Source organism: Poecilia mexicana, unplaced genomic scaffold, assembly GCF_051168715.1.
Source record: "Poecilia mexicana isolate PSO_F unplaced genomic scaffold, ASM5116871v1 scaffold_15, whole genome shotgun sequence".
In the NCBI taxonomy this organism is placed as follows: Eukaryota; Metazoa; Chordata; class Actinopteri; order Cyprinodontiformes; family Poeciliidae; genus Poecilia; species Poecilia mexicana.
Genome location: NW_028263384.1, coordinates 23,502,841 through 23,525,071, shown reverse-complemented (window position 1 = coordinate 23,525,071; position 22,231 = coordinate 23,502,841). Strand labels below are relative to the sequence as shown.

The 22,231-nt window shown below is 36.6% G+C and overlaps 6 protein-coding genes across 6 annotated transcripts; 5 read left to right on the top strand and 1 right to left on the bottom strand.

Annotated features, from left to right (window-relative positions):
- The first annotated feature begins 9 nt into the window (after nt 1–9).
- On the top strand, nt 10–1,470 carry LOC106930049 (cystatin-like). Its single transcript, XM_015007364.2, has 3 exons — nt 10–306; nt 839–949; nt 1,201–1,470. Exons 1-3 carry the CDS (start codon nt 106–108, stop codon nt 1,282–1,284), a joined length of 396 nt encoding a protein of 131 aa, XP_014862850.1. The 5' UTR covers nt 10–105; the 3' UTR covers nt 1,285–1,470.
- Nucleotides 1,471–2,596: 1,126 nt separating this feature from the next.
- Nucleotides 2,597–3,853, top strand: LOC106930046 (cystatin-like). Its single transcript, XM_015007360.2, has 3 exons — nt 2,597–2,872; nt 3,399–3,509; nt 3,651–3,853. The coding sequence occupies exons 1-3, from the start codon at nt 2,666–2,668 to the stop codon at nt 3,747–3,749; spliced, it is 417 nt and encodes a 138-aa protein (XP_014862846.1). The 5' UTR covers nt 2,597–2,665; the 3' UTR covers nt 3,750–3,853.
- Nucleotides 3,854–5,835: 1,982 nt separating this feature from the next.
- Nucleotides 5,836–6,868, top strand: LOC106930047 (cystatin-like). The gene is made up of 3 exons (XM_015007361.2): nt 5,836–6,086; nt 6,254–6,364; nt 6,551–6,868. The coding sequence occupies exons 1-3, from the start codon at nt 5,880–5,882 to the stop codon at nt 6,647–6,649; spliced, it is 417 nt and encodes a 138-aa protein (XP_014862847.1). The 5' UTR covers nt 5,836–5,879; the 3' UTR covers nt 6,650–6,868.
- Nucleotides 6,869–8,381: 1,513 nt separating this feature from the next.
- Nucleotides 8,382–9,384, bottom strand: LOC106930048 (cystatin-like). Its single transcript, XM_015007362.2, has 3 exons — nt 9,121–9,384; nt 8,849–8,959; nt 8,382–8,651 (listed from the first exon to the last, which is right to left on the bottom strand). Exons 1-3 carry the CDS (start codon nt 9,319–9,321, stop codon nt 8,553–8,555), a joined length of 411 nt encoding a protein of 136 aa, XP_014862848.2. The 5' UTR covers nt 9,322–9,384; the 3' UTR covers nt 8,382–8,552.
- An 8,332-nt stretch (nt 9,385–17,716) lies between these two features.
- Nucleotides 17,717–18,755, top strand: LOC106930050 (cystatin-like). Its single transcript, XM_015007365.2, has 3 exons — nt 17,717–17,978; nt 18,190–18,300; nt 18,435–18,755. Exons 1-3 carry the CDS (start codon nt 17,784–17,786, stop codon nt 18,507–18,509), a joined length of 381 nt encoding a protein of 126 aa, XP_014862851.1. The 5' UTR covers nt 17,717–17,783; the 3' UTR covers nt 18,510–18,755.
- A 150-nt stretch (nt 18,756–18,905) lies between these two features.
- Nucleotides 18,906–21,901, top strand: LOC106929425 (glycine N-acyltransferase-like protein 3). The gene is made up of 5 exons (XM_015006380.2): nt 18,906–20,127; nt 20,198–20,305; nt 20,712–20,826; nt 21,057–21,189; nt 21,404–21,901. Exons 1-5 carry the CDS (start codon nt 20,053–20,055, stop codon nt 21,801–21,803), a joined length of 831 nt encoding a protein of 276 aa, XP_014861866.2. The 5' UTR covers nt 18,906–20,052; the 3' UTR covers nt 21,804–21,901.
- Nucleotides 21,902–22,231: the final 330 nt, after the last annotated feature.

The window sequence follows — 22,231 nt, the reverse complement described above, 5'->3', positions numbered from 1 at the left end:
GTGTCACTTTTGCTTTATAAAGAGCAGACCGCTATACACAATCAAACAGCGTCCAAGTTGGACTTTTCTCCCTCCGAGTAAGCAGTTTAAACTTACAGAAGGAAGATGTGGAAGATTGTTGTTCCAATTTTTGCGACTATTTTCGCCGTTGGGCAGTGTGGCATACCAGGGGGATGGCAAAACGCCGACATCCAGGGTGAGGATTTCCAAAATGCGCTGAATTACGCCGTCGCCCAACACAACAGAGGCAACGAAGCAGATATGTTCCTCCACAAGGTGGTTGAAATCGTCTCCGCACAGTTTCAGGTGAGTGCCGTAAACTGTAACATTCTGTTGACATGGTTACTTGTGGGGCTGCACAGCGACGCAGGTGGTAGCAGTTACCCTGGAGCAAGAAGGTCCTGGGTTCAACCCCCAGCCCGGGGTCCCCCTGCATTGACCCTGCATTCGTAGGCCCTCACCGGGAAACCAAAAACATGAAATTGGCCTCTCTAAATTCTCCCTAGGTGTGCGTGCACGGTTTAGTTCTAATCTGACTAAAGAGCGTATTTTAACTTATTGAATATTTTATGTATAATAAATAAATGTAACTTTAGGTTTAAGCATTTTGGTGACCTCCTGTATTCACACTCCATGTAAATAATTTTCTGACAATAAAAAGTGCACAATGGTTAACTTTATGCTAGAATTAAATGGAAATAGGATTTAAGAAATGGAAATTTCTTGCTAACTTTAGTATTTAGCTTTTCAAGTACATTATGTATGTGTACTGTATGACTGCAACCATATATATGTTTTTAATAAACTGGATCACTATGGTTCCTCTTCTCCATAATAGGTGGTCGCAGGAGCTAACTACAAGATTACTGTGAAACTGGGACGGACCAACTGCAAGAAAGGCGAAGCAAACACAGAATGTACTGTCTACGTGGACCCAGCTAAGGCTCAGGTAATTATATTACATTATTAAAAAGATGTTGTAAACTTTAGGGATGAAAATGTTAATTATATTCCCATTTTCCTCTCAGACATAACAAATACAATGAAGTACTGTAAAACTGTGACATGATTATCATTTGATTGTGTTAAAAAAAATAACACAGCTTGGTTCTTTGGAACCAAAAGCATCTCAGGTTTGTCTGCATAAATTATTATATAATGGTATGCTATTGTAATTGTTTTCTGGTCTTTCTTTTTCAGATTTACCAGTGCACATTCATAGTGTGGAGCTGCCCGTGGCTCAATGACATTCAGGTCACGGAAAAGCAGTGCTTGAACCCTTAACTCAACTCACCTTGAAATATACGCTACTTTTAACAGTGTAAACATCTTACCATCCTCTGTGTGATGAAGTCCACTGTTTTCACAACTACGAATGCTGTAATGCAAAATAAAGTTGATCAATTGTTTAATTACTTGGTAAAACCTACAAATTAAAAAAAACAATAAAGTAAATTTGACTTATCAGAATCTGTCCTTGTGATTAATAATCTTTTTTTGTCTCCCTATGTGAGGTGAGCAAGATATAGAACATATTTTTGGCTGATTATTCATCAGCATGAAGCAAGTTGTGGTAATTGGTCCAGCTAGGTGTCCTATTTAATTTTTTGAAGTGTGGATGCTTGTTGGAGCACTGTTGCCTTGCAGCAAGAAGGTTCTGCATTCAAATCCTGGTCTGCGATCTTTCCGCACAGAGTTTGCACTTTCTGAGTGAACAGATGTCTCTTGGGCAACACTGATTTAATCATAATTTGAAGTAAAACTGCATGGTGCTCAATATGTTAATGATAATAATTGTGGCATGATTTCAGGCCCCATAGTCATTCTTTGTAGAACGACCTTTGACTGCAATTACATCTCTAAGTCAGTAGGTGGCGTGCTTCTACTAAATTTCCTATTAATTCATGTCCTTGTGTTTGGGGCTCTCTATCAATGAAAATGCTTTGATTTAAGTGAGTCCATGTAGCTACGGTTGCCTGATCAAATCAGGGTATTTGTCCTGCTATAAGTTTAAACCTGGACCCGGTCGCAAGTCTTGTGAAACCCTTTAGTTCTGATGAATACTGTATTCAAGCCTACAGGCATGCCTTGAAGAAATAAAACCCTGGATAAAATTTAATTTTCTGTTTTTACATTCAGAAAAGAGTGAAGTGGTCATTTTTGGACCAGAGCATTAAGAAAAAAAAGACAAGATGCTCAGTGAACCAGTCGTAACAGAGTAAGTGACTAATAAAGTAAAGTTAAACGTTCCATGAAGAAAATGAATTCATTCCCATTTGTGGTCACCTCCAGGAAGGTAAGAAACCGTAACAGTTTTGCCAGGCCCAATGTAACTTGAATAAAGGGAACTAAAATGGAGACAATATAAATATAATAGCAACAATGTTAGCAGGTACACGCAGGACAGAGGCTTCTCTCTGCGTACTTTCAAATCTCAAAAACATGTTAGCTGATTACAAAGTCCAGACTGTCTGTTAGTCCTTAGAGACTTTTGACCTCTGGAGATAAGCTCTGGCCTCAGTGCTCGACAGCTGATTGATTATCGATCGGATGAGTCCTCTGGTAAAATATAAATAGTTCCATCTCTTCTGCTTTCAGAGAGCAGGCAGAAAGCATCAAAGCTTCTTGTTCTGAGCCTTTTGGCAGTTTGACCTACGAAACAACGATGTGGAAGGTTATTGTTCCTTTTTTTGCTGCTCTTTTAGCCTTTGGCTTTTGTCAGATGATGGCTGGAGGCTTACACAAGATAGAAGATGCAGATAACGATGAGGGCTTCCAGAGAGCTCTGCAGTTTGCTGTTGTCCAACACAACAACGGGACCAATGACACGGTCCTCTACCAGGTCCTCAAGGTGGTCTCGGCTGAGCGTCAGGTCGGTAATGTTATACAGATTTAAATGTTCACTATTCACTCAAGACTACGGTGGCCGACAGGTGCAAATGCGCAGCAACAGAGAAAACATGCAAACAAAAAAAGACGCAAACAAATTAAATGCAACAAACAAGCAGAGATGATGCAAACAAAAAGCAAATAAAATGCATGTTTGCTGAATTTTATTTGCTTTTTGTTTGCATCTCTTTTTTGTTTGCGTCTCTTTTTTTGTTTGCATGTTTTCTCTGTTGCTGCGCATTTGCACCTGTCGGCCACGGTACAAGACCTACTGTTAGCATCAAACGTAGATACTTGACACAGTTAGGGGGCCAGATGTCACATATTAAAAGATTTAATTTAATTTGAACTCATTAACTACATAAAGTTTTTGTGAATAACAAATATAAAAAAAAAGATATGTTAACACTGTTTTTTTTGTCTGTCTTTGATGCTTCACTTCTGATAAGAGTTTTTTCACTGTGTCACAATAATCTGGATTTTCTTTGTCGTGGCTGCCTCTTTTAAAGGTGGTAGCTGGGACCAATTATGTAATCACTGTGATTTTGGGAAGAACCAACTGTGAGAAGGAGGCACCAGTAGATGGCTGTGCTATCCACAAGCAGCCAGGATTCGCTCGGGTAAATTCACTAGATAATACAAAGCTGACTTTAGTATTTAAGAAAAAGAATCTCACACATAAACTACTAATAAGTAATGTTTGAATAAATGAACATGTATTCTCAGTTTTATTGACATATTTTGTGGGTTTTCTCTTTCAGCCTTACCAGTGCAAATTCAATGTGTGGAGTCGCCCATGGCTCAATGATACCCGGCTGACCAAAGAGGAATGTGGCAATATTGAACCTGAGTCACAATGAAAAACATTTTTCTTTTGAAGCTCTACAAAGTGATACTATCTTGACACCCTCTCAAAATCACTTCACTAAAGCTTTAAATAAAACAACGTTTAAACTCCCCTGAATATGTTTGTGTGTCTGATATTTATTTTAAACTTTGCTGCAGATGTGCTCTGTGTATTCTGTGTCCCGAAACATGCCTTATAGTATAGGATTTTGTGTGATCGCCTTAGAAAAATTTTTGAATTCTTTGGTCAGTACTTTGTAGTATGAAAGGCAACATCAAAATTCACTGATTCATTTGATTTATGGTGACCTCTTGAGGGTTCACTGTTGACTTTAGATCCATGCAAATGAAACAAAAGTCTAAAGTGTTGCATTCTCCACAGATATTTGGATATTTGTGTACACCAGCTCCTAAGAATTTGATAAAACAGTTACAGGAAAGGGGTTGATAAACAATCAGAATTACATACAGAGTGCATAAAAAAGTATCCAAGCGATCATTTGTTTACCTGATCATGTGAGCATATATAAAGCAGTGTTTTATGTGACAGACCAAAGGGAACTGTTGCAACAATGCAAAGTTGAAGTAAAAACACACATTGCTCAAATGGTTTCACAAAAAAGCAGCTAATTGTGGCATGCATATGGATTCAGCTGCTCTAAGTCACTGCAGCTACAGTGGGCATGCATCTATATTTACCGGTAGTCATCTATTGATTTATCCTCCTTATATTTAGGTTGCTCTGCCAAATGAATATGTGTGACTTAAATCATTCCACTGTAGCATCTATTGGTTGCTCAGGGTCTTTGTCTTTTAAGTTGAACTTGTACCCGGGTGTCAAATTTTGCAAAACGTGCAACAGGTTAGCTACATTTATCAATTCCAATTAATCAAATACATTATGTAGATCACAGGCATGTCTAAAAGAAATAAAAGCCAGAGTGATATCTAATTTTCTGTATACAAAATTGAGAGAAGACAGATGAGTTCATGAACCAAAAGATACAAAAACAAACCCCAAAAACCTCACAGACACTCAGATTAAGGCTAATTCATTAATGCTACATGTTTTAAAAAGTGGCATTATCTGTTGTTTTATCATTAAAACAACAGAGCATTAAAAAAGAGGCTTCTCAGTCAATCATTGGGAGAGTAAATCCTGATTGACTAATAAAGTAAAAATTGTTGGAAATATCCTTTAATTCCCTCAATTAGAATTCCTCCTTTCAAATCTGCAGTAATGCCTAATTTAGAAATATCTTGTTGCAGATCCAGAAAAACATTTCACGCATTTGTTGCTTCATAACTAGATAATTCCATTTCTTTGTTGACAGGATGTCTAAAAATGCAGTTAAAATATATTGTTTCTTCCAAAACTCAGCTTTTTCCAACTGATTTAAAAGGAGAAATATTTAGAATTGAAATTCTCATTCTCATGAAACCCTGCACAATCAAGCTTCATCATACATCAGAAATCTAATTGTTACAGCTGTTCCTAACAGGACATTTTGCTCTCACAGTGCAGGGTTATGAGTAGTTCACTTCTTAGAGTTACTAAAAGTAGAATGGGAGGCAAATCGTTTAGTTATCAGGCTCCTCTCTTGTGGAACCAGCTCCCATTATTACTGTCATTAACTTTGTGTTCCCCTTTTTTTTTTTTCTCTCTGGCTTGGTGTTTCAAATTCGGTTTATTTATTTTCATCCTACAAATTTTACAACTGGCTCCACAAAAGAAGGTAGTACCTATTTACTTTTAGCTTTACAATGAAAGTAGTCCTAGAACAATGTTTCTGTGTTTTCTGCAATCCTCAACTAGAAAGGTGAGAGAGGTGAACATTCATAAAGGCAACAAAAACAGAGACATTAAGTTATGTTATACGAACATGTATGTTAATCGACTGCAAAGTCCAGACTGCCTGATAGTCCTGTGAGTGTGTGTGTATGTTTACTTATCTCAGAGATGGACCATTGACTGCTGGAGATAAACTCCACCCGCCCAGCTAGACAGCTAATTGATTTTTGATTGGATGATTCCTCTGTTAATGTGTAAATGGTCGGACAACTTCTTTAAAAGAGCAGGCAGCAAGCATCCAAGGTTTAATTCTTCTTCTGAGGTTTTAGGCAGTTTCACCTGCAGAACAAATATGTGGAAGGTTATCTTTCCATTTGTTGCCGCTCTTTTAGCCTTTGGGTTGTGTCAGGTGATAGTCGGAGGCAAAAAGAAGATAGAGGATGCAGATAACGATGAGGGCTTCCAGAGAGCTTTGCAGTTTGCTGTTGTCCAACACAACAACAGGACCAATGACACGGTCCTCTACCAGGTCCTTAAGGTGGACTCGGCTGAGCATCAGGTTGGTAATATTGTAAATATTTATGTTTTCACTGTTACATCAAGACCTAGTTTGAGAACTTTGTTGAACTGCTGTATATCAGTTTTTGATTGTTCACTACTGAAAAGAGATCTTTATTATGTTACAATAATCTGGATTTTCTTTGTCATGACTGCTTTTCCTTGAAGGTGGTAGAGGGCTCCTTATACACCATGACTGTGATTTTGCGAAGAACCAACTGTGAGAAGGAGGCACCAGCAGATGGCTGTGCTGTCCAAAAATTGCCAGGATTTGCTCGGGTAATTAGAGTAGATAATGAAAACCCGACATTAAACTTTGGGCTTTACAGCAAGAAAACTCAAACACTTTAAACTGCAACTATCATAAGCTAACATTGAGTAATGTTGAATTAGAACCACCAGTAATTAATGTTTGTCTAAATGATTGTCCAAATATTGAAATATTTTATGGGCTTTCTTTTTCAGCCTCGCCGGTGCATATTTGAGGTGTGGAGTCGCCCATGGCTCAATGATACCCAGCTGACCAAAGAAGAGTGTGACAGTGTTGAGCGTACTTCAGAGTAAAAAACTTTTTCCTCTTGAAGATTTGCAAAGGTTAATGCCTTTACACCCCATCAATGTCATGTCAGTAAATGCGAATTTCAAACTTTACTGAATTTGTCATTAACCTCAATAAAGATCTGTATTCTGCAATGCAAAATCAAAGTTTCACTATGAATGGATTCATTAACAAACAAAAAAAGCACAACTTTTAAATAAAGGAACTTTCTAACTTCTCTGAAAGTGTTTTGTCTATATTATATACAATGTTTTAAGCTTTCATTATTTTTTTTTTTACATTTAGTTTTAGTTTTATTTCATTTACTCAAACATGAATAGTTCATGAAACAACTAAAGGAAATCATGAACAAAAACGAGCAGAAGGAAGTATAAACATATCTGTCCCTTATTCACATAAAAGGGAAATTAGCTATTCAGCTCTAGACTATAATGATGCTGTCTGCAAAGCGCAATGATTTGCTCAGGTCAATTCGCAAAATCATGAAAACATTAAAGCTTTGTAATTTAAAGAGAAATCACAACTACATCAAACCACAGCTAGCATTGTAGCCAACAATGTAGCTTTTCACAGCAACAAAGTTAGCTTTTCATTGTTATTGAGTGCATACAATAGCAAGGAGTGCCTACTTGTTATTGTAAGCACTCTAATGACTGAGTGTGCTTACACTCATTTATCCAAACAACATGTTTGGATAAATGGTGCAAATTGGAAGTGTGGCCCAATGGCAACCAGCTGACCTAAGAGGAGAGCAGCAGTATTGAACGTATTTCAGAGTGAAAAACGGTTTCCCCTGGAAGGTCTGCAGTGTCACTACCTTCAGGTCACTTCAGTAAAAGCTACTTCACAACTTTCTAGCTGTACTGAAATTTTCAAGAACATCTACAACTATTTGTATCCTGCAATTCAAAACCAAAATATCACCATGAAAGTATTCAAGAAAGAAAGAAACAAAAGACCTACACTGTTTCAAATAAAGTAACTTTTAAACTTCCCAGAATGTGTTTTTGTGGTTTGTATGAAGTCTATTTAGCTGCTGCAGCTAGGTTGTGGAGTCTTATCTGAATGCTCTTTAACTGGATAATGAAAGAGTTACCAATGCAGCACTGAACAAGTTTTGTTCATGAAAGAATGTGAAATCTCTAATTGGTTGCAGTGCCTTGCAATAGTTTTCATATTGCTGGCCAGTTTTACATTTTGTGGCTAACTTTAATTGATCATCAGTATTTTATGTTGTAGAACAAAACTGATAATTCTCCTCTCTTTACTCTGATTTGCCTAAATAAAATTCTATTTCCAAAATGTCAAAACATAATTTGTGAAGTAAAATGAATCCTGCACATCCTCCTCCCCGTTTTGCCTCCTTTTAGGGCCTATTTGCACTTGGGTTTGCTCAGACTAGTCTGACTCCATTTGGCCCACCAGTATCGTACCCCGACTTTGGCTATGTTTGAGCAGAGTGCCACCTTAAAAACGAGCATGGGTTGTCAAATCAAAAACACGCAAATCTGTATCTCACAACATAAAATTTCTGAACTGACAACATTGAAAGAATAAAAGAAGTTACACAAATGAAACTTTATTCAAAATCATATATATACACACACACACACACACGCACACACACGCACACACACACACACACACACACACATATATATATATATATATATATATATATATATATATATATATATATATATATATATATATATATATATATACCACAAAAAACCATTCAAAGTTCAAATGTTACTTTATTGAAAACAATTTAGATTTTGCATTGCACAATACAGAACTTTGTTGAGGTTCAAATGTTTGACAGTTGTTTGGCAGCATTGACAGAAGTGACCTTGAGAGGGTGTAAAGGTAGTAACCATTTGCAAATATTCCAGAGGAAAGGGATTTTCACTCTGTAGTACGTTCAACACTGTCACATTCATTTGTTATTAGCTGGGTATCATTAAGCCATGGGCGACTCCACACTTCAAATTTGCACCGGTGATGCTGAAAAAGAAAGCGTGCAAAATTTAAATAAAACAGAGAAAACATGTACATTCATCCAGACAAATGTTAATTGTTACTGCTCTTAAGGAGTGCCTACGATGACATATTTTACAATGTTAACTTATAATTGATGTTTGAGATTTCTATCTTTAAATCTCATAGTTTAATATCAGGTTTTCATGATCTGGTCTAATTACCCGAGCGAGTCCTGGCTCTTTGTGGATGCCACAGTTGTCTGCTGGTGCCTCCTTCTCACAGTTGGTTCTTCCCAAAATCACAGTCATGATGTGTTTGAGCCCCTCTACCACCTTTCAGGAGAGACAGACGAGATAGTTATTCACAAAGACTTGGGTTCGAATGAAATCTTTTAATATGTGACGTCTGGCCAAATGTGTCAAATGTTTACATTTATTTCTAATAGTAGGTCTTGATTCAACACTGAACAAAGAAATATCTGCAGCATACTGACCTGAACCTCAGCCGAAACCACCTTGACAACCTGGTAGAGGACAGTGTCATTGGTGCCGTTGTTGTGTTGGACGACAGCAAACTTCAACGCTGTCTGAAACATCGCATCGTTTTCTGCATCTTCTATCTTATTTATGCCCCCAGGAACACAAAAGAACCCGACAAAAAGAGCGGCCAGGAAAGGAAAAATTGCCTTCCACATCTTTGCTTCAGAAGTGAAACTACAAAAGTGTTGAAGTAGGAATGAACCTCTGAATCCCTCTGCGTTCTCTTTTAGGTCATAAATGGTGTTATTGTTTAGTGATTAACAGGTATGACACGCCTGTCAGACATCCAATCAACAATCAAATAGCTCTCAAACTAGTGGGCTTGTACTTATCTCCAACGGTCAACAAGCGAGAGTGGAAATCCACCTTGGAGAGGTCAACAGTCCATCACAGAGAAGCACAAACACGCACACACAACTATGTATTCAGAGTCATCCACACACAGAGAGACACAAATCCAGAGGCAATCTGGAGTGACCAGTGAAGATAATACAAAAGTACATGTTTCTATAAAGTTTGAGTGCCCAGAGAGAACCTCCAAAAGCACGAGGGTTTTTGAAGTAGCTCATCCAACCAATGGATGTAACCAGTTTGTTTAGTTCCTATGTTTCTGTGCAATTTAAGTTTTAGGGGTTAATATGACCTCATAAAAATAAATATCACACACTAGCTTTGAACAAATTGGGATTTTTGCAAATAAATTATCCCACGTTCTAAAATCATGAATTAATGAAATCCTCAAAACACAGAAACCACAAACATTAACAGAAGAAAATAAATAAAATGGCATCCTGGAAAGAGACACAGATTTGGATAAAACATGGCAATAAAAAAAACAATGAAAAGTAAATAGATGTAGAACAAGAGAGGGAAGGAAAGGTTAAAGAGCGCTGTAGGGTAAGATAGGAACAGATTGAATAAAAGCCATTTCTCCAAGTTAATGTCTCAGTACACGGCATTTCATTAACACACCACATATATAGACCATGTTACTGTTATTGTGCTTGCATAATCAGGTAATCAAATCCACTCCTGTGTACTTTTTTAATTCACTGTTCATATATTTCTGATTATTCATTGGCTCATTTTCCTGTAAGTGTGTCACCAAGTTCTGATAGGGATTGGATTACACAAATATTTGAGGATAATGAAACACTGTAGACCTTTGTTTCATTTGCACAAACCAAAAATCAGCACAGACCCCTCGGGAGGTCACCAGCAAATCGATGACACAGCAATGTTTGGAGTGAGAGGTCCTTTGGTTATTTAACACTTTTGAGGAAGAATTATAATTGTATATCCAATAAGGCTCCTGAGAAGGTACTGTAGTGGATTCTAATTCATTTCACTTTAGGAATAAAACAAATATTCAAAACTTCATTATCATCATTTCATACTAATCCTAGTAAAGGACCACACATATAAAATCAGAACCAACAGCTGAACAAAGTAAAGCTGAAGGACATTGACTCCTTGTGTCCTACGTTTCTGCTTAGGACTGGTTAGGACTGGGACAAACTGGACAGGCCAGAGTAATGAAGTGAGAGCGTAATAGAGAAGAAGCTCTGATGGAAAACAAGTGTGATGAGGCTGTTTAGAATTGCAAAAATAAACAAAAGAACTTTAAAGGGAACATTAAATACCCAAGCAGCTAGTGGAGGAAATCCAGGACAGGGATAATGTGTTCCTGTTAAAGACCTGCAGCAGCTTTTCAACCAATTCCTATGAGGAATGGCTGATTATGAGATAGCGTGAATCACAACAATTGTACACAGTTAATAAGCAATATTTTCTTTCATTTCATCCTACTCTCTTGTAAAATACTAACAACAACAAAAAAAAAACAATAAATACAAAATTATTTAGAATAGTGTTAGGCTGTGGTTGTACTTTATTTTGCACACACCAACTAGAGGTGATCATAAAGATTTCCCTGACTTCTTCAATATACTAGATTTTTCCACTTCCTCCACTGAACAACATAGATCTTTCCAATGTACACTAGGAAAATAAACAGCAAGATAAAATGAAATGACTTTCTTTGTATTAAAAAGACAATTTAATTTAATAAATTCCATGGCAGTCTTTAAGAGAATGAGTATTTCAGGTTAAAATTACAAAGTTGGGCACTTCCTGATTAATAGGAAATGACAGCCAAACTTTTTTCAGTATGAGTTATTGTTTTAGGACTACCTGCCTGCATGCTGGTAAATAATCACAATTACATAAATAATGCATAAAAAAGTGTGCAGGAATCGTGCAGCCAAGGAAAGAGAATGTAAGGTTCATGTGATTACCTGACCATGTGATATCGGTTTCTGATTTGATACTCTGAGAGCAACAGCAGTTTTAAATGAAAGAACTGTTGAAGTAGAGACCTCAAACATAATTCCATTGAGCAGCTCTAAGTCAAAAAATATTTTACAACTAATAAGACAAGGCAGGAAAATCTTTCTGATCCAGGTTGCATAATAATGAAGCACATCCTGAGACGTACACCTTTAGAAATGTTTTGTTTGTTTTTTTTTGCAAGAGAAAACTTCAAATGAAAGCAGTCACCATGAATTTATTCCAGAAGCATGTGGAATTATTTTTCTGTAATCCATACATAGAGATGTAGGATGGACTCTACCTCCTAAAAGGTTTTATTCAGATTGTAATTATGTCTCTCACTCAACAGTGCTGAATAGCTGAACGACCTCAAACTTCAAAAATTTGCTGAAAACTTGCTTGAAAACCTTTGATATACCTAAAGTTTTCCCTTTTCCCAAAAAAATGTGCTATTTGTGTGACCCAGCTCAGTGTTTAAACTTGATAAACCTCTTACGGGAAAAAGGCTGGTAAATAATCACAGTTACATAAATATTGCATTAAAAAAAGTGTGCAGGAATCGTGCAGCCAAGGAAAGAGAGTGTAAGGTGCATGTGATTACCTGACCATGTGATCACCTCAAAAGTAAACAACTCCATCCATGTGGACAACTTACTGTGTGTTAGTCCACTGCAAAGGATGAAGACATTACTGTTTACTGTGTCTTTAACAGCTCTTTTCCACCTCATAGATGCAGTGCTTTAAGATACATTTCTCTGTCCACACCAACAGTCTGAGAGCTCTCTAGTTCGGCCAAGTCCGTCAGCCAAGTCCGTCTGGGTCAATCGACAAAATAGTGCAGAAGTGGAAAGAAAATAAATAATTTTCTGATTCTTCAGAAATGAAAATCTGGAAAGTGTGCTGTGCATTTTTAAGTCAATAGATTGTAGAAACACTGTAAATACATTTTATTTTAAATGAGGACATATCAGCAATTATTTGCACATGAAACATCTCTATTGGCATTACAGTATTTAATAACTGCTGACCAGTATTTTACATGTCTCCACCAGCCAAAGTAAAACAAATTTGGTCATAGCTATATGTGTGTTATCGGTTTCTGATTTGATATTCTGAGAATATTAAATTCTCAGAATATCAAATTCTGAGTTGAATATCTCTACTTCAACAGCAGTTTTAAGTGAAAGAACTGTTGAAGTAGAGACCTCAAACATAATTCCATTGAGCAGCTCTAAGTCAAAAAATATTTTACAACTAATGAGACAAGGCAGGAAAAGCTTTCTGATCCAGGTTGCATATAATAATGAAGCACGTCCTGAGATGTACACCTTTTGAAACGTTTTGTTTGGTTTTCGTTTTTTTTTTTCGCAAGAGAGAACTTCAAATGAAAGCAGTCACCGTGAATTTATTCCAGAAGCATGTGGGATTATTCATCAATCATTTTTCTGTAATCCAGCATATATAGAGACATAGGATGGCATCTTACTCCTAAAATGTTTAATTCAGTTTGTAGTTATGTCTCTCACTCAACAGTGATGAATATCTGAACAACTTCAAACTTCAAATTTTGCTATTTCACCAACTTTTTTTAGAAACCTTTGATGTTTCACTGTTTACTTTGAGGTTGCACAAATTAAACGAATATTTAACGTTTTCCCTTTTGTGCTATTTGTGTAACTCAGTTCATTGTTTGAACTTGATAAAATTCTTACGGGAAACAGTTTGGTAAATAATCACAGTTACATAATGCATAACAAAGTGTGCAGGAATCGTACAACCATAATGCATGTGATTACCTGACCATGTGCTCACCTCAAAAGTAAACAACTCCATGTGGACAACTAACTATGTTAGTCCACTGCAAAGGATGGAGACATTACTGTTTACTGTGTCTTTAACAGCTCTTTTCCACCTCATAGATGCAGTGTTTTAAGACACATTTCTCTGTCCACACTTATTTTGCTGTTGTAAGAAAGAGTATTCACTCACAGAAAATTCCAAGTCACCTGTCAGTCTTTTCATAAATGGACGTTCCAGAATGTTAGCAGTGAGGCCAGAGCATAAAATGCTTTTCAGCCTCTAAAGGGCACAGTTTGGCTGTGAAATGCTCCTGTTATTAAATGTGCAATTTAACACTGACACATTTGAAATGATTAAACCTGCAATAAAATAAGAAATCAGAATGAGGGGTGAAAAGTCTCATTGGGGCATACCATTAGCATTACATAGGGAAGAGCAGTGACTGCCTTGCGAAGGCCTTGCGAAGGCAGTCACTGTTAGTTGAAGGCAGTCACTGCCTTCCATGTAATGCATAGCAGGCACCTATTGTTCTACGCCCAATAGAATGTCTCTTTATTTATTATTCTTCCGTCACCTTTAATGCGCCTCGTACCGCTGCGTGCCCACCCACAAAAAAAGGTATCAAAACGTGCGCCTCAATCTCGGCATCCGGGCTTTTATTTTTATTGGGGATCGGAGTTACGATGGCGACGTAAAAAGCGAAAAACGAGCTAAATTTCCAACTGCCGAAACGCAGACTGTAACTGACACCAACTGCCGCTTTTTTAGAGTGAGAAAATTAGTGGATTTTTGACCCCAAAACAATTTTGAAATCGCGCTCATGCCTACAAAAAATGCTCTATTGGTATGAAAGTCGGTCATGACATTGATATGCATGCCTGCTCCCGTAAAATGTTTTCAAAATTTCTCTAGGACTGACGGTTTTCTGTCAAGGTGCTTCAGAGTGAAATCATGTGACAGGGTAACCTCAGGCACTCAGCCATTAATTTTCAGACTTTTCTGAAAAATTTCTGAGCTCAGCGCACACCATTTTTCTCTCATTGCTGCTATTTCTGTGAGTGACACATAGATATGAATCGCGGGACTATTGGAGACAACAAATAGCCCTCTCATATGCTTCAAACTGTTTTTGGATCGGCCTTACGGATCCTGAAGGGGAAGCAGTTGTTCGGACTGCTTTTTTCATCAAAACTGACTGGGTGTCTCATAAAGATAGAAATCCTTCTCCACCTTTCTGTCTCACACACACGACAGTTAGCAGAGGCTTAATCACTATAGCAACAGAATACAGAGAAAGGCAGAACGGCTGGTTTGGACTACAAAGACTCTGTAGTTCTAAACATGGCGGAACACTTTAATACAGAGGGCAGAGCAGAAGGTCAGAACTACAACATGGTGGAACACTCAATTATTACAGAGGAGGGCTGAGCTGGGATTTAGAACTACTTGCTGTTTTGAGCATTATATAGCTGGATTAACCAAACAACTGTTACACATTGGATTAGTGTGGCCATTTAAAATGAAGTTTACTGAAATTTCAAAATAAAAGCCCTGACAATTTTTACATCAGGTAATTGCTCCTTTGGTCTCTATGTGACTGGTTTAAACAAACCACTGTTACACATTGAATTAGTGTGGTTATTAAAATGAATCTTACTGAAAGTGAAAAAAAAAAAAAAAAAACCTGCACATCCCTCTCACATCAGTGCACCGCCATAGGTGGTGCAAAAATATTAGGCTTTTTTTACGTTTTTTTGTCTCAGGATAGTGAACAGCAAGGCAGTTCATTAACATTAGCACAAACGTTAGCATTTCACTGCCCTTAACTAATGCAAGGGCATTAGCATTATCCTTTTACCTAAAATATAAAGCCTTTTACCTAAAGTAACATATTAGCATATTAGCATATTAGTTTAGTATACTGAATGAAGTAAGTCAATAACAGACAACATGCTAGTGATGCTCCACATGATACTGATAGCCTTCATGCTAATATTAGCACTTTGGCTAATTTTAGATTATGTATTCATTTTAACATAATGAATGGTACAAGTACAGCTTTGTCAACATGCTTCTGCCTCTCCACAGGTTATTGACTACATTGCAGCTTTCTTTAGCATCAATGCTAATTTTTAGCATCAGAACGCTGGGTCCAAGCCGACGGGCACACTTTGGCATGCCCCGGTTAAATTTCTCAAGGAATTTTCTAGTTTTTTTGTTATTTAGTGTCCTGTAATCTTACTCTGTAGCCATGAACTGGAAAGTGTAACAAAAACAGACACTTTTAAGGAATCCTTGAATCCTGCTTTCCACAGTAAGCCAGTTTTACATTTCTATGGACTATGCAAACCCACCAAAAAGAACATATTCAAGCTTGCTTGAAATTTTCTCCTAAAACTGGTTTTATGTTCAAACTTGCACAGTGCACTATGGATAAAACAGCTCGACAGTTGAAGTTTTGACACAGCTGGGTGTTTCAACAGAAAGTGATCTAAGACAAAGTAGATGGACAAAGATAAAGCTCAACTATTCTAAATTTGTGGAATAAGCTTAAAAGTTAGCAATTTTAAACAGGCAATTAGAGAGAGCTGTGAAATATTCAACCACAACTGAACAACAGTTTTTGTTTTTCATAGGTTGGAAAAGCTTAAAGGTTTCACCACAGACATTAGAATATGTTAGAGGGGCTTACAACTTTCTTTAGTACATCTAGTTAATTTCGCGACTATCATGATCATTTTGTGACCTCTTGTGGCCGAGTTTTCACTGTGAAAATTCAAACTCAAAATGATTTACATCAGGGGTCCATGATACATTTGTTTGAGTTTTCTTCACTGTAACAGTTTTAATATATAATTTACAATACTACACATGATTGCAGTAAAACATTACATCTAAACAACTTATGGATTTAATGTTATTATTATTATCTCCGCTTCTCAATTACTTACCATTCAAAAAACATGTTGATCAAATTGATCAAAATTACTTTAAACATTTCATTATTTCATTATTGATGAGTTGACTCTAATAAGTTATAATAAATAGGACACGCTGGAGGGACTATGTTTCTCGGCTGGCCTGGGAACGCCTTGGGTTTCCCCCAGAGGAGCTGGAACAAGTGGCTGGGGAGAGGGAAGTCTGGGCCTCCCTTCAGAAGCTGCTGTCTACGCTACCCGACCCCGGATAAGCGGAAGAAAATGGATGGATGGATAAATAGTCTCATTAAGGGGACAAAGATTTTCATTTCTAATTGGACAGCCATGCGTCACTTATAAAAATGTGAAAAGATATTGTGAGGCGTTAAACCACAGAATTTCTTGAAGAGGAGAATTATCTAGTCCAGGTTTGAAGTGTCTAGGAGTTGTAGTTTTTTAATTGGAGCAGGTCTATGGTGATCCAGGTGCACAAAAATGGTGAAAATCAAACTTTATCAAGTTTCCACAAATCAGGAAAAGGTTTCACAAATCCCAAACATGGTTATAAAGATTCTTCTTGAAGAGGAGAATAATCTAGTCCAGATTTGAAGTGCCTGTGTGTAGTAATTTTTTTAATGAGAGCAGTTCTGGTATGAAAGAGATACAAAAATATGGTGAAAATCGAACTTTATTAAGTTTTCACAAATCAGAAAAATGTTTCACAAATCCCAAACAAGGTTTTAAATATTCAGCTTGAAGAGGAGAATAATCCAGTCCAAGTTTCAAGTGTCTCGGTGCAGTAGTTTTTAAACTAGAGTCGATTAAAGATGTGGAAGGTAGTGACAAATTAGGTGAAATCGCCCTTTAACGATCGGAAGCTAGAATTGGAAACCAACTTCAGCTTCGTTATGATACGCGATGATACGGCCCCTGTGTAAGCCGGACAGAGAGAACTTCCGGGTCAGACCGCTCGTCAATAATGAAATAATGAAAATCGAAATTAACAGCTTGTTTTCTTTATTATTTTTGCAATTGCCGTTTTTCTAATTTCGTTTTAAAAACAAAAAAAAAAACACATGCTTGTTTTGTTTTTGCAATTTTATTTTGAAATGAAAAAAACAAAACAAAACAAAGAACGAACCATACAATATTAAAAATCATATTGTATATGTTTATTATATTATATTGATAATAATTGTATGCATTTTAATTATTATTATCATTATTATTATTATTATTATTATTATTATTATTATTATTATTATTATTATTATTATTATTATTATTATTATTTGTAATACAGATTCAGTCGACTCTGGTCGGGTTTTTTTTATTTTTTATCATGGTTTAATACACTTTAGCGCTGCGGAAGCGGAAAATGCAAAATCAAAACAATGTAATAACCAGGATGTGATAGGGAGGCGGGATTTGTGTCGCAGAGAGACTGTTGATTGGCTGCGTCCTCTGCCTATAATTCATGTTCAGGGCGGGTCTTGTTTACATAACAGTAAAGACTTTCCGCCAGTGCTTTCCTATTTCCCTTCTACCGCACGGCACGCATAACAACGATGTGGAAGATTGCTTTTGTTTTACTTTCAGCTCTTGCAGCTGTGGAGGGGTCTTTGGTTGGTGGCGCGACAGATATAGACATCCACAATGACGGTGTCCAAAATGCGCTGAACTTCGCTGTTGTCCAACACAACAGAAGAAACAACGACATGTTCCTCCGTCAAGCAGCTGAAGTGGTCAAGGCTCAGGTTCAGGTATGTTATCCTTTAATACTTTGAAATGTTTGTATTTATTTATTTTATTCAAGTCCGATAAGAAGATTATTACAGGATACCACTAACATAGCACCCGTAAACAATGCCTTTTAACTGCTTGAAAATTGAGTCTCTAAAACAGTAGTAAAGCGTCTGAGATATATAGCTTTGTTTTTTTGTCTGCCCACTTTATTTTTACTTCTATTTTAAGGTGGTCGCAGGCTTGAAGTACATCCTAACTGTGAAGATGGTAAAGACCTCCTGCAGAAAGAACACTTTTAATCAAGTGTGCGACGTCAAAAGCCCTCCAGCTAATGCTCCGGTAAATCTTGCTGACGAGCCTGTAAGGCCACTCCCTTTGTCTGCATTGGGAAGTGTACAAATGTCACTAAGCTAAAATGATTGTATTACTCATTCTCATTCTGGGCTTTGTTTTTTTGTTATTTTTTTTTTCAGCCTTACCAGTGCATATTCACCGTGTGGAGCCGCCCATGGCTCAATGACATCGAGATGGTGGAAGAGAAATGCTAGAAAGGAAACTTCTCAGCACTGTTTGTTGAGCAAACTTCATCTAACACATTTCTTTTAGATTAATTAACATACCCATCGCAGGAAATCTTTCCTATATTACTTTCTGTTTCTCATCTCATTGAATTTCTGTTTTTAAAAAATTTACTATAGAATCAACATGAAGAATTAAATAAAGCATTAAATTGTTTGATTAACTTGTAAACCCCACACAGTTATAAAATAAAGTTGCTTTGGAACTTTTATAAATGTCTAAATGTAATTATTATAAATATATTCTTTGTTTGCACTGTACACATTACATTGCACAGTAATGCGGCATGGAAAACATCATCAAATTATTTTGAAAGTATAAAGACACCTGGAACTCTTGTTTTTTTTTTTTTTTTTTTTTAGGACATTCGACCTCTTATCCAAAATGTTTCTTCAGTTCTCATCATGCACTGGGAGTTATTTGCTTAGAACAATCTCACTAATAGCATGATTAAGGTCGCATGATCCTCTGACCCAGCTGTTCATTCTGTGAGTCATTTGGGTTGCTGTGCAGTTATTCTTAACAAACAAATCCATGAGGTGTTTTTTGTGGTGTAAATGATTGTGAAACTGCCTGGGGAGTAAACAATTCATTACGCAGTCTTACGAAAGTATTCATCAGACTTCTTTTCACATTTGGTAACATTACAACCATAAACTCCAATGTGTTTATTTGGATTTCGTGTGATAGACCAGCAAATTGGACAGTGTGATAAGTGGAAGGAAAGAGATTGAACAAACAGTATCATGAAGACCAAGAAACGCTATAGGTAGGTCAGAGATAAAGTTGTGGAAAAATTAAAGATATGGACAAATCCACAACTCAAAAATCTGCCCTGCTGACACTTTTTATGGTGCATTTTCAGTGTTACCAGATGGAAAAACCATAACAATTTCCTTGAAGTTGGAATTCTGTTTGGTAAAACTAGAGTTTGCCAGCAGTCACGAGTTTTATACCCAATATGGCTGACTCATAATACAATGTTATAAGCCTTTACTTCTGACAGTTTGCATCTTATTAACCCAATCGCACACATACTGTTAAATCTCTATTCGTGAACATTTTCTTTTTGTGTTTGAAAACTTCTAACAGAGAGTAATACATTGTGATTGGGCTTGTATTGTTCATGGCAAACAGTTAATCTCATTATTTTCTGCTGGTAGAAAGTACTAAACTCGTTTGACAACAATCCGGCTTCAAAACAGATCAAATGTAGCATGACTTATTCACTCTACAAATGAGTCATGCATGCTACATTTATGAGCAAGTGGCAAGAAGGAAGGCGTTTTTTGCCAGACTCACGCTAAACAAACAAACAAAAATTCAAGGCTTTTATTTTACAAAACTTAAAACAGGAAGTTGTTTAAACTCCACAACTTGAAAAAACCATGAACCGGTTGTTAATCATTTGTTTATATAGGCATATAAAAAGCTGAAGCATCGAGTTCATAAAGGGTTTTCAACCTGAGACTCGCCATAGAAATTGAAAAACAAGCTACATGTAAACCAGACATGAAGGTGCTAAATAAAGACGAGCTTCAGATCGCTGAGGGAGTTTTGCTTAAACATTTCCCGAGGAGTTATAAGGTACCCTTTATTAGTGGCACTTTTCTGCTGAAAAAAACTAAAACATCACTGCTGTTTTGATTGTTTTCAGGTTTACGGTTCCCTCTACACTTGTAATAGGAACAAAACGAGCACTGCGGAAGTTGTTGTTGATTCGTGGCCAGAGTTTAAAGTGATCCTTTTGCGCCCGGATCCTAAGGTGAGTTCACGGCCAGCGTGAATGTGGAAACGCTGTAAAAAAAAAAAGTGCTATCACTGATTTGCATAATTTTACATTAACATTATTATCGTGGATCAAAAGAGCCACAAAGAAATATTGATATATGTAATAATGTAAATAAAATCATAATAATCTGAAATTATTTGTTATTATTATTATTATTATTATTATTATTACAACATGAATATTTAAAGCTAAAATGTTAATTTCTGCATTTTATTATTTAAGTATAATTTATTAAAACACTAAATATCATATAATCATAGATACATTTGTTTATTCATTCAATGTACATGTCTTACTTTATTATATTTATCACATATTTCTAAATACTTTTAAATGATTTATTATTAATGGAATGTTGCACTTTTGGTTGTTAATATAGAACAAGCGATCCGAGGACTTCATGAAGAGGGTGTCGTTCTTTAGCACAGATGAGGAAGTTTTAAGGAAACTGTTGAGCGAAGAAGTTGACTGGAGCACTTATTTCCTAATTGGAGGTCAGTTATGCTGAAAATCAACAGCTGTTGTCATTATTTCAGATAAAATCCTGCAGGGTGCAGTATTGATTAGCTTTCAGTATACTATACATAACTTCAGTAGCATAATTCTACTAGCTAAAGAAGGAACTTATCAAACCACTCTTATTCATTTTCCCTGTGCTTTTTTGCTATTTTGAACTGAAGCAGCAAGATAAGAAGAGAATATTTAAAGATTTTTTTCCCCTTAGGATTTGATATTTCCCATATGCCCACACTCAAAGAAGTTTCTTCAGAAAAAAGAGTGAACAACAGGAGCTTCACATTGGTGCATCTTATGTATCTTCCAGACATCAGCCATCTATGTGCACCAGATGTTGACAGGTATGCTTCAAAATACAATTAACTCAATATTATCCATCCATGCATTTTCTTACACCTTCATCCATAGTGGGGTCAGGAGGGGTGCTGGTGGCTATCATTAGTGAACGTTTCAGGCGAGAGGAAGGGTGCACCCTGGACAGGTCGCCAGTTCATCACAGCTCAATATAATAAAATAAGAAAACTTTAACTTTGTTTTCTCTTTTTTCCCAAACAGTCAACTTGAATCAAGGATTTCATCTCTCAGCCTCTCCCACATTGACATGGTGAATAAAACCTGGAAGTTTGGTGGGGATGAGAAGGGTTACAGGCACTTTAAAAACATAATTAGCAACTTTCCAACTTGCTGCATATTGGACACTTATGGTGTACCTGTGGCCTGGATCCTGGTGTATGAATACTGCGCTTTGGGAATGTTGTACACCCTTCCCGAGCACAGAGGAAAAGGTTATGCCAAAGTTTTGATCAGCACCATGGCCAAAAAGCTCCATGCAGATGGCTACCCGGTTTATTGTTTCATAGAGGAAGACAACATGGTGTCCTATAAACTCTTCCAAAATATGGGCTTCGTTGAGGATACTTCCTACAGAGCAGCATGGTTTGAGTTTAACTTCTAACCTTGGAAATGACTATGAAGCAGCAGCTTTTAATTTTTGTCAAAATGTGATTAAATCTAAAGTGTATTTTTCAATTATGCATTAAAAGATGGATTTGCCTTTGCGTCAAATTAAATAATATTTTAGATTCAGACATGATTCATAGCTGTCATTGGCACTTTCAATGTAACTATAGTGCATTTTTATTCTAAAAGCACCACATGTATGACTGGAAACTGACATGCTTTTCAATAGTCTCCAATCAGGCATATTGTTTATTCCTGTGCAATCTTCAGTAAGCCAACAAGAACTTGATTCTACCCCAGGATTTTTTTTTATTTTTTTTTTTTTACTAATTTTCAAAAATAAAGATTTTACATGATTTAAAAATGTCTTCAGTGTCCTGTCTGTCAGAGCATTCTATGATCAACTGTTTTAGATTGGGATAC